This window comes from Archocentrus centrarchus, chromosome 15 (assembly GCF_007364275.1).
Source record: "Archocentrus centrarchus isolate MPI-CPG fArcCen1 chromosome 15, fArcCen1, whole genome shotgun sequence".
NCBI lineage: Eukaryota > Metazoa > Chordata > Actinopteri > Cichliformes > Cichlidae > Archocentrus > Archocentrus centrarchus.
The window spans coordinates 15,940,238-15,952,500 of NC_044360.1; the positions used below are offsets into that span (position 1 = coordinate 15,940,238).

General features: G+C 44.5%; 1 protein-coding gene across 3 annotated transcripts in view; it reads right to left on the reverse strand.

Annotated features, from left to right (window-relative positions):
* The window catches only part of zmiz1a (zinc finger, MIZ-type containing 1a), a 105,658-nt gene that overhangs the window by 23,561 nt on the left and 69,834 nt on the right, over positions 1–12,263 (reverse strand). For 2 of the 3 annotated variants that reach the window (XM_030747846.1, XM_030747845.1), the window contains exons 4-6: positions 7,310–7,420; positions 4,521–4,634; positions 1,232–1,337 (exon numbers count right to left, since the gene is read on the reverse strand). In XM_030747846.1, the coding sequence (XP_030603706.1) occupies positions 1,232–1,337; positions 4,521–4,634; positions 7,310–7,378 (289 nt within the window). In that variant the 5' untranslated portion in view covers positions 7,379–7,420. Of the gene's footprint in view, positions 1–1,231; positions 1,338–4,520; positions 4,635–7,309; positions 7,421–12,263 lie in introns of those variants that run through there. The other variant, XM_030747847.1, reaches the window with a different exon arrangement.

A 12,263-nucleotide genomic window follows, 5' to 3' on the forward strand; every position in this document is an offset into this window, starting at 1 on the left:
TTGTCTCCTGTACATAAACAGCTCTTCCTGAAACCCTTGTGCTGTCTTCTATTAGATCCCAGAACCATCAGCAGGCCTGAAGATGATTCTGACTGTCAGTCGCGCTCAGCCCAGCCCAGCCAGGCAGCCAGCCAGCCAGTCCATGCCACGGCCTGGGCAACAATCGTATTATCCCAACACAAGAACACACAGACAGAGAGAAACACAACAATCAATATTGTACAATGACGTCTGTCTGACCACTTAAGTTCCTCCCAACAACATGCTTCCCGCCACAAATGAAAGCTGATATTCACCCTTAGCAAATGTTCATATCACAGACACTTTAAGGGGGGAAAAAAAGCAAAGCAGAAACTGCCCTCTGCATATTCAACGGCAACACAATGTAGCTTGTATGAGGAATTATGGGATAAGATTTCAAAACGATACTGTCAATACTGCAGTTCCTGTTTTCGACAAATGACGCGTGTTCAACTGTCAGAAAAACAAAGAAATCAGACAAAATATTTGACTCCTATTATTCCTACTCATGTAACCACTGAATAAAGGTTTATCTGTGCTCTGACTGGCTGACAACAGCTTTGTCAGGTCTCTGTCAGGCCGAGCGAGTGGTCCAGCACACATCAGCGGCACCTCTCCAGCCATCCATCTCTTTCTCTCTCCTCTCTCTCCCGCCTCTGCATGTTTCACTTTGACAAATGTACAAGAACAGGCAGCTCCTGCAGGACTGTGGGAGGCGGGGAGGCAGGGAAGGGAGGTATGGATCGGGGGAAATTGGATTTGATAGATAAATGTCTGAGGATAGCATTACTGCTCACTCTTTCTCTTTTGTGTCATGTGTACGTGCATGCAGGCTGCACGCGCACAGTGTGGAAGCACAGTTGAGTAGACTCTTTTTTCTGAGGCTACCTCTCAGACGGCTCATCTCAATAGCACATCAATGTTTAATGGGAACTGAAAATAACTTCACATTATAATGCTCTGTGGACTTTTTGTGTGATGTTTGTGGTTGCTGAAGAAATCAACCAACCACAGATTCATGGTGACTTTAACAATTTTTTTGTTTATTGAAACTACAAATGTTTTTAAAATAAATTTATAAATAATAATCTAAATTGCCTGCTAGTATAAGACTTTAAGATGTGATTTTATGATGTGTGACTTTTTAGGATATTTTGTTTTCTTGTCTTCTATATAAACAGAAGTTTGTTTTTTAAGTAATGGGTCTTACCTGCAGATTTAGGAGTGAATTTGTCCCTGTTGGCAGCACATACAGCCAGCAGCCTGTAGCCCAGGTCCAAGTCAAACCCCTGCTGAGCAGCAACGCGACTCACCACCTGAAGGAAGAGCAACGGATCGTGAGTATAGCTGCTGTCTATTTATCAAAACCTCCCAAGTTAAATTCCTGAATATTCTCGACTGCTGAATTTATTAACTGAGCTCATATTTTGAGCCACTGTTGTAAATAAACTTAATTTCTCTTCAGATAGAGTGAACACGCATGCACACGCACGCACACACACACACACACACACACACACACACACACACACACACACACACACACACACACACACACACACACACACACACACACAGACAGACAGACAGCAAGATTAATGTGGAGTCTGCAGTCTGGACTGCTCCAGTGATCCACAGTTGGGATGAGTTTGATGACTGCATCCTCCTCCAAGAGAGGCAAGAGAGGGCCAAACCACAGGCGCTCTGCAGAAGGAGCAGAGTTTATGAAAGGTTACCTGAAACAAATCCACACTGACCAGGAAGTGAACTGGCCGGAGTGTGACTCCCAGCCAAACGGTTCTGACTCAGATCTCCAAACAGATCAGGAAAATGTGGGACTTTTTCATAGCGCTAGTAACTTTTTTTTTCTGAGATCATACTGAAAAGTCCGGGCTTTACTGAATCTATACACAACAGAAGAAATACTACATAATTCTGACTGGCCAGTGTTGGGAATTCCCCTGTATTCGCTACTAGGCATCCAACACCCACCTAAAAAAACATAAAGGACCACAAGTTGACTGTGCAGCTGCTGGCCGGACATTACATCACTCCAGATGTTTTATGAGTGGTTCAAACGCAAACAGAAAAAAAAAAAGATCAGAAGGTATGTCGTTCCCAGGGGATGTCCACAGTGAGTACTAACCTCCAGGCTTTAACGCAGCCTGATCTCTCTTAGCCAAACTTTCTTGTTTGTCAAATTTGGATTCATCACTCCATCAGACCTGCTGCCACGGATTTTTCAGTTCAGTTCTTGTATCATTTGGCATACCTCAGCCTTTTTTCCCTGTTTCCCTTCCTTAAGAATGGCTTCTTGACAGCCACTCTTCCACTGAGACCATTTCGGATGAGGCCTCAGTAAACAGTAGATGGATAAGATGCAGACCAGATGCATCTCTCAGGCCCTGTGTCAGATCTTTGCTGGATTTTTTTCTTATTTCTTAAGGACATGACTCTCAGACAGTTGTTTTTAGACCTGTCACTTCTTCTTTTTGTCCAGTTTCCTCCTAGTTGGTGCAAAAATACTATTTTATGTCTGTTAAACTGTGTTCTCTTGTAATTTTTGTAAATTTAACTCAAGAAAAGGAACAAAAATACAATTTAAAAATGGTTCTTTGCTCAGTTGTCTGTCATGTGTAGACACAACACTGGTTCATCCCTTGAGTTAGGTTCCCTTTTTATGCTTGAATGATTCATAGGTCAGTGTTACGTGGCTCAACAAACAAGGATATTCCTCTGAAATTGCTCAGTTACAGGGAGTGGATTGAAAATGAGTGAAAAAGCAGGCAGTGTCCAAAGAAAAGAAAAAAACCTGGAGAACTATTGCTCAGGACCACTTTAAAACATTACAAGAAAGTCTGGCTCCTTGGAAGCAAAATACAAAGAAATGAGGGGTGGCTCGAGACTTTTGCACAGCACTGTAAAAAGCTTGGGTGCTGAAAAAAGAAAGAAACCTGATGAAAATACGTGAGTAACGGGGTTTATCTGATCGATTCAAGAGACTAAAATATGCAAGTCTACACTTCTAGTGCACATCAGTATGTCGAAATCATCTATTCAACCAAACCGAATGAAGCAAACTATTCTGACAAACGGTCAAATCATGTTGTTGTCAATGGTTTAATTTCCTGCGTGAGCGCGTCTGCCCTACAGTTTATACAAGGCAGGCAGCCAGCTACAGAGGCTAGCATAGATTCAACATGGATTTAACAGTGTTTCACCTCATAAGCCTTTTTCAGCTTAATCTCCCTCTGAGGATGTGCATCCAAGCACATATTTCTGTCAATATGAAAACAGCGCTGTGAGAGGTGCTGAAAGGGTTAGTAGGCCACTCACTTTCTTGTTTATCTATTTGCCAAAGAAAAAAGAAATCAGTTTTGTAGTTTATTTTTAACAGTCGTTGAAGTCGTATGTGAAAGACAGCTTCTTGTGAACTACGTGGGAGATTTTAGAAAACTGTGGAATCGAATACAAAAATAATACATATGTCTGCATCCACTACGTTACCACCCACACATTTAGCATAAAGTGGGCATAGAGAAGCAAGTAAAACTAACAGTACAGCACTGAGAACTTATTATTTGTGTCATCTTTTACTGAATCGGACAATGACTTCGCGTACAACAAGTGCCTCGGCATGAAGCGTGCACTCGATTTACAGAGTCATCTTTAAATGTCTCTGCCGCGCTCTGATACATAACCAGCATGAAGACAAAATCCTTGAAAGAATGCACAGACTTGTTGCATGCTCTAATTCTCCAGATAAGCAGCAGTTTGCTCTGAGTCTGACGAAACAATTTAGCTGATGGAAACCGCCCCATGCCGAGAGGGATCTCAGTGGTGGGCTCGATTGTATAGCTCCTTATCAGCCTTTAAGAGGCTTTTATTGTGATTTACACATTAATGAGCATTTATCTGTTTGCTCATGTGAACGCTTCAGCTGGGAACAACGTTCCTTCAGCGCTGCAAAGGCTTATCTTTCCAATAAACACGTGAAACACGCAGGTCTTTGCTCTAAAGACTCGCACACATGGCTGTGCGTGTCAGTATGTGTGCGAGTTTTGGAAACACCTGGTGAGAGCCAGCTCTCTGGCCCTGTGCCCAGATCGATGAGTAGTAGCTAGTGAACTGAAAGGCGATAGCCAGGGGTGACTGGGTAGCTACAAACCTCTTCATGCCTCTTCTGTGTATCTGTGCGGTTTTGTGTGTGCAGCACAGTGTAGAAGTGGCTGACTACAACTTCTGTCAACACCCCCCCCGACGGCCTAAGCAGCAGCCTAACTAATTTTTTTCACCTCTGGGTACAAATTACAAAGTGCTCTTAACTGTTTTTTTTTAAAAAAAACAAAAACAATCTGAAATAGCTACACGTACACATCACGTGTTCGCTACGCACCTCAGAGGTGGACATATCTTTATCCAAATCTAATTACTGTTTTCCTTGTCTTGAAAAAAGTACCTGAAAAACTCAACAAAAACCATAATTAGTGTTTGCGTACCGTCAGACATCCCATGAGACTTTGCTCGAAAGGTCGCTGGAAGGCCCGGGGATCTCCACACCAGTCGAGCAGCTCTGTGGCCGCTGAGTGGAAGTTGGCTGGGTTCTGTAAGTGCTGTGCAAACAGACAGAAAGGAGACTGCTATTAGAGACAATGGGAAATAATGAGTGTTATTTTTTTCACATTAAGTACAAATTGGAAAAACACTGAACCCAAGTAGTTTTGCAGCCTTGCGCTCCCCCCCTTAAACTGCCTTGATTTAATGTCTTGTGTTTCTCCGCAACCCTGTGAGGACCTTGACTCTTTCCAATATACGCCCACTCAGGGCTCTGCTGCAATGTGGGAAGAAGATCACACCCATATCAACAATGATGCCAGTGTTTCTTGTTAATCTCTCTTGGCAACACCCATCCCTCACCCCCATGACCCACACAGCAACCAAATCTTTCCCTCCAATTCTCCTTCTCTCACTTCCCCTCATTCACTGCCTCTTCTCAGAGTGTAACAGAGCCCAGGCACCATTAGTCCACTGGCTGACTTGGCTGTGCACAAAGAAAACAACCTTGGTGCTGGCAGCTATGTGTGCAGACTCAATACGAGCCGTTGGTGTGTTGTCTAATCTCTTTGAGTCTCTGTCTGTCTCTCTCGCTTGTTCACTGAGGCCTGAAACAGTTGAGTCTTTTCTTCCCAGTGTCTGAAGGCTACTGAGGCTGGCAGGACACAATAAGCGGTTTTAAAATTGGGCTCCCTTTCTTCACGGCTCAGGAGGTTAATAGCTCTGAAATGGCGCAGAGCTGCAGCTCGTTCACTTGGCGAGATTGAGCCCACTTGAAAGCATTTATTATTCTCATCTAGAGCTGAAGCGTTATGTTTTGTGTGTTCCTGGAAAGAAGGTAGAACTATTGTCTTTAGGGGGCAGCAGAGGTGAGCATTTCTGAAAGGGCAGCTTTCTGGCAATGTGTGACAAAAGGGACTCCTCGTTGTGAACGCAGTGTGTCAGGCCTGGTGCCCGCCCACTGAGAAAATCTCTGAGAGCATCCAACGATATCATGGGCTTCAAGAGAGGCCTTGAGTGACTCATCTTTTGTGATATGAAGATTAGCCATTATAGAGTTAGTTGTAGACTCTCACAGGGGTTTGACTGATGATGAAGAAAAGCAGGAAGAGTGAGAGAAAGTGAGAGATGCTCTCGTTGAGCGAGAGGGAGGAGAAGAGCCTGTTCTAGATGAGTGATATAATCTGGCATTATTGCTGCTTGATGGGAGGCGTATCAGCCTCCAGCACGAGAGGAATCAGAACTAGCACAGCAGGGGCTGTCTGTCTAGATCTGGACTCACAGCTCCTCCTGCTGCAGCGCTCGCCACCAACTCTGCCTGACAACCTCGACTCTGGTGTGAGGGGGAGGACAGCAGAGTGAAATAGCTCAGCTGAGTTTAGGGAGGAGGATGGGGCCTGAGCTGTTCTTGTTGTTGTTGTTGTTGCTGCTCAGGGTTGGATGAGGACAGGAACTGGGAAGTGGGGAGAGAGAGGGTCGAGCAGCAGCAGTGATGGGGTTTTAGCACACAAAGAGCCAGACATTTGACAGATTGTCCTCTGCAAGATGATGGACTGACTTAGCCCCCTTTTCAGGCCAGTAGTGGATCAGGATGCTCGGTGCATACCTGGCTGCATGGAAAAAAAAAAAACCCGGCATAACACCTGGCTTTCTGCCAGCGGCTTTCCCCAAACCAAAACAACACCCTGCTAGCAGAGCTGCCACAAGCTCAGCGCTCAATGACTAGCTCAGTGCCTTTGAAGTCTGGTTTACTACGAGCTCCATTACAGCAAAAGCTGAGGAGTACATAAAACAAACTACAATTAGTGCATTTATTAAGCTAGACGTGTTAAATCCGCCTATTAAAGGCTTATCAGTGACGCCAAAGAAAGTAAGTGAGAAGGATTTTAGACGTGAGCGGCGTCAGTTACACCAAATTGTACTCACTTGAAACAAGCTGACGTTTGAAAAATAAAGCTTTTCTGAGATTTGATGTCAAGTAAAAGAGCTGAGGCAACCAGAGACTGCTCAGATGGAGGTTATTATGATAGGTGCGCAGGAGTTTAGGTGGGAATGAGGGAATAAGGGGGTGGAAGTGGGAGGTTCAACAATAGGTAAAGAGAAATCACAAAAAAAATCACAAGCTAAGAAGCCCCATCATTCCCTGAGTCACTCTAAGGCATGGTGTCATGTGGATGTTTTCAGATATAAAGCATCACACCCACGTAGCATAAATGAATATGCCCACAGCCAGCCAGCTAGCCAACCAGTCTATGAGCTCTTGTAGACGATTAATCACAGGCAGAGGCGGTAGCCCTGGGTTATGTCTGTCTGTATATATGTGTCTGTGAGGAGTCTCCTGAAAGCTGACAGTCAAAGAAGCGTTTAAGCAAAACCACAGCAAGGGGAGGCAAACGTCAAGAGTCAGGAACGTGAAGTAGGGGAACACACACAGAATTGGGGGGGAGGGGGGGGGGGGGGGTCTATTCTATTTGAAGTCTATTCCTGTGCTCACTGCCAGATTTGCCTCCCGCTCTCTTTCTCGCTCTATGACCCCGTGCAACTTGATCTGTGTGACTGGAGATAATGGCCAGAAAACTGATGCCCAAATAAGGTTCTGAGAGGAGAAAGTAACCCAGGAATGATGAGGACATGTACATTCTTCTGTCTTTGCCTCTAAAAGACAGCGCCTGTGCACAGCAGTAAAATAAGCAGAAGGAGGACGAGGCTTCTACACACTGCTCTGTATACACACCTGTTTGATGCACTGCAGCCTGTCATTGGTCTGCTGGATGTGCCGGTCCATTGATGGTAACGTGTTCATCTTGATGTCTCTATCGGGACTCCATTAAAGAGCTCTTTTACTCTGTAAAACAAGAGGATGAGGAGAGGTACAACTGTTAGAACAGGGTTCTGTCAGGTCCCCATGTGTAGAGTTTGCAGGCTGGAAAGTTCAAACAGTAGCTTGAGAAATTTTCAAATTGAGAAGCCAGTTTGTTTACGCACTGACTCACTGAAGTTCAATGGGCTTCGAGCACATACTTTTGGCAAATGCATGAAACTGAGATGTTCCACAGCAGCAGCACCAATGAAAAACGGAAACAGCATGAAACTGAAAGAAAACTTTGCAGTTTTATGCTACCTATGTGAGAAAAATCTCACTCTGCAAAAAAGAAAGAACAGCTGTTGCTGTGCTTTCAAAAAAAAGCAACCCTCAGAGTCAAGGTCATTGTTGTGCTGTGGACAACAAATCAAACAGAAGATAAGGTTCATCATCAAGGCATCCTTTTCATTATTGTGTGCACACACACTGCTCCGATCAACAGTGAGCAGCAACAACAAGAACAATCACTGCCGTGTGCTCACTTCTCTGAGCATCTCAGAGAAATTTGTTGAGTCTGGATTAATAGGTACTGTATTGTGCTGATTTGCCAGTGAAGCCTCCGTCCCTCACCATCCCTCTGTGTTTATCTCCATCAGTACTGGTCCGCCTCACATTCCTCCACACAAAAGGCCAACAGAGAAACCACAGGTGGGGGTGGAAAGCTGCTCACTACTGATAAAGGGTCCCCCAAGATCCCCTGCTGTGAGAAACAGAGCGAAAGAACAAATACGATCGAAACACAGTGCTCAGCCGAGGAGTTTTCATCTGAAACGCTCAGTCTTCTGTACCTATCTTAGAAAGAGTGCTGCAAATACACACACACACACACACACACACACACACACACACACACACACACACACACACACACACACACACACACACACACACTAAGAGCATATGTAAACACAAAAGCCTGAATTCTTCATTTTGGTTAAGCGTAAAGGTATAACTTCAAAGGAACACTTTAAGAATAAGGCTGTATTACTAATCCTCTGAGCTTAAGCATTACCAGAGCAGAGTTACATGGAGTGCACTTACAAAGTCTTAAACATCAGCAATACGCTGCTCGCATGAGTGAGAAGGAATTCTGGAGCAAATGCGGCGAAATGCTGGGCAGCCAAATGTCTCTCATCAGGCTGCACGCAGTGGATGCTGACGGTCCTGAGGAAACAGCTAAATGTGCACAGTGCAAGCCACAAAGTCATTCTGACTGTGCAAAACTTGACCCTAACTGTGTGGCCTAATTCTGCGGCACTGCTGTGTCTCCCAGCGTCCAGCAGATGTCTCCCTCTCCTGCTGCTAACCAGCATGTCTCTTTTACACACTACACCTGGAGCAAGTGGTCCAGAGAGGGCTCCTTTAAGCCCTGACAAGTGCTACAAATCCCCTTCAGCAGGCAGGCAGCTCCACAGACCGCTAACAGGGCACGCTTCAGCCCAGCACTGACCATCTGACCTTGTGGCTATTGATTAACTGTTTCTCCTCCAGCTCCCCTTCCTGCTGTCCCAACACATCAAGACTAGAAAGAAAAGAGGAGGGTGGGGGTTTGGGGTGGAGATAGCTACATATTTTAACCATCTTTCTTCCTTCCTTCCCTCTGTTGCACTTTCACACACACACCCCTCCTCTCCAGATTAACATACAGCTCTTTTGTTAGTCGATGAAAAGATGGGCCCTGAGGTTCTGAAAGGAAAATGAGGTGGAAATATGACTGGTCGGCCAGACTGTGCTCAGTCAGTGGCACAGTAACTGAGACGAGAAGCCAATTCACCTGACTGACTGACTGTCCAGGGTGTCAGACCACCCAGCAACACACACCCGTTTAATGTGTTGCGTAACAGATGATGCTCCATTGTACACAGAGCAGAACGTCTACCGGTTGCCCCACATCCTCACCCCTCCTTCTTTACTTTCAAAGTGAAAGATGCTAATCTGTTATCTGATCACTGGAAGGGAAGCTAAATGTTTTACCGCAAAATGTTGAAATCTCTATTCTCAGTTTTCAACAGATTCACTGATTAGGCTGAAAAACTTGTGCGTGTGTGTGTGTAGCAGTTGGACTTTTTTTTTTTCTCCATACCAGATTTGTATTTTCTGTTTTGCACTTTTTGGGCAACTTCCACCATTGTTTGAGCATGCACAAGCCACAGACAGGCCTGCTTAATCTTTATTGTCTGCCCAACATCTTAATCAGCAACAGTCAGCACTGCTTACCCGAGGTGCAAAAGAAAGCATTACACATCCAATTATGATGTGCATATTACGACCTCCCTAAAAGGAAAAAAAAAAAAGAAAGAAAAAGAAAAAAGCAGTGGGAGGATGCTGCTACGAATCAGTGCGGAGTAACAAAATATAAGCAATGCTAACATCCAAGGAAGCTTGTGTTTCTTTCTTTCACCCTCTCACACGCACACACACACACACACACACCTTTTTTTGTTTCCCTCCTTCTCTCTTTCCTGAGCAAAAACAAGCTGGGGGAAACGGGGCAAGAAATAAGCGCTCCAAAACAAAAGCACAGTAATATGAAAGGCACTGAAGTATGGCAGGAAGAGGGCAAGGAGGGCTAGGCTCAGTGGAGAAAAGAGACAGAGGAAAACAAAAAGAGAGAGTGTTGAAATGATCTCTTCATTATCAGCAGCAGCAGCAGCACACAAGCACGCACACGCATGCTATGATCACTCATAGCACGAGTGATTTCTCATTTCAGACAAATGACTACCACCTTTGTCAAGTGCAGCTTGCTTTGTCAATGTGATAGTCGTTACTCGGAGGCAGCTACACAGGAGCTCGTGACACGCCGCAATACCGTTGCACTGCTGGGACTACATTAGTAGCAGGGTTGGATGATATGGTTGCAATCAGTACCTTGATAGGTCAATCAGAGTATTTTCTGAAATCAATATGCAGCAGTGAGATGCTAATGAATGCAGAATTACTTGTGAAATCGTCAGTTCCCGTTACAAACTAAAATTATCCAAGTTGTGTGTTGCGCTGTGATGAAACAAGGGCCTCTTTCCTCCCTCGAGAGCCAATCTGAGACGCACTTCATTCCCACATAAAAACAACTAAAATGTAACGTGTTATAAAATATGTTTAAAATTAAGTTAAAAGTAGTGTATGGCTTGCCAATAATGCCTAAATTATGGATCAAAAAATTAAAAAACACTGTGTATCATCTTTACAAAGCGCGCATTGTTTCTGTCAGTCACTTCATGTCTGGAGGTGAGGATGTAAATCAGCACATGCATAAAAAGATTCTAATTAAGGATGAAAGTTTCTGCAGCTATGCAGGCTTTAAGTTTGTGTAAGTGTAAGTAAGTGCAACATGCTGTAGCTGCTTCCTTGGGATATATTTGATTTTGTTTTTAAAGCTGAAGTCTGAAAGGGTTTCGTAGTGCCTCGGGGGGGGGGGTCTGTTTCAAAAAGAATTAACGGCTTTTACACAATGGCATGGAAAACTGCGTACTGTTTTAAAGTTGAATCTATGAGGTATGCGAAGTGCAGAGGGGAGTGCTGAACAATATAAAAGAGCAATCTGATGAAGTCTGACCAGTGATCAACTTCATTTTGAAAAGGAGAACTCTGTTCTCTGGACTCAGTGGGGGATCTTCACTCCTCCTCTTCATCTTCAGTCATATGGCCACAGATTTTCTTTTCGCTCTCCTTTTCTAAAGCCCCCAAGACATCATTAGAGCCACCCAGCATGCAAGTCCCTTACACCACCTTCCACCTTCCATTTTCCACTCTATCATTTTCTTCTCTCCATCCCTCATATCTCAACCTTCCTGCCCCTCTTCTTTCCTCTCTCCCTCCCTCCCCTCCTTCCTGGGGCCCCGTGTGGGAGCTGCCATAACAGGAGGTGGAATGGATTCATTTGCTCTAATGTGGTTTGGGCTGCAGCGTGGCACGGCACAGAGCGACACTTTATCCCAGTGCACAGAGCTTCTCTCCCTCTCTTTCTCTCCCCTGTCTGCAGTTCATGTGTTTTCAAACAGGCCAATCAACACCACTCAGCTGTGCTGGCCTCTCTTTACCTCTCCCTCCCACAATCTCTGCTCTCAGTATGTCTGCAAAAAAGCCACCAGCCATCTCTCTCGCACTATTATCTTTAGTGGCAAACTCACATTGCCATACAGCTGCTATTTTTCTTTATTTTCTCCAGTCCACTCCATTTTGTCCTTAGCTTTCTTCATTTTTTACAAGCCTCCTTCCATCTTCCTATCTTTGTTTTTCTGTCTTGTTTCTGTCTATTTTGTTGACTCTCGGTTAATCCTCTCCTCCGCTAATCTCTACCCTTCTCCTTTTCCCCTCTCAGCAAAGCCAACTATTACTCATATCGCTCCCTCTGGGCTTTATAAAACTCAACCCTCTACACCATCACAACCACCAGCCTCTATAAAAATGTGAAACGACTTGTCCCAGGGGTGGAAAAAATAAACTCTAAATGTTGCTGTTTGTTTATCTTCTGTTTTAATGTGACAACCACAGGAGCACCGGGCAGCTATGTGACACCCAACACTGCAATGCAAACAGCTGTGATGTGGGGATATGCGAGCGGCTCTGCTGCTGTCTATAAATATGGAGCTTCTGTTGTGGAATATTACAGGTATGCGCAACCAGATACCCCCGGGAACCGACGATTATTTCACCACTCAATATGTAAGTTCAAAAAAGGAGCACTATGTGCTAAGTGAAAGAAGAAGTACTCATTTTTTCAGGTGCTTAATCTTGTAATATTTTTAGCTGCTTTCTCTGAACAAAACTACGGGCATGACAGTGTTACAGTAAATTACCTTCAAATTGATCTGTTTGATCCGTT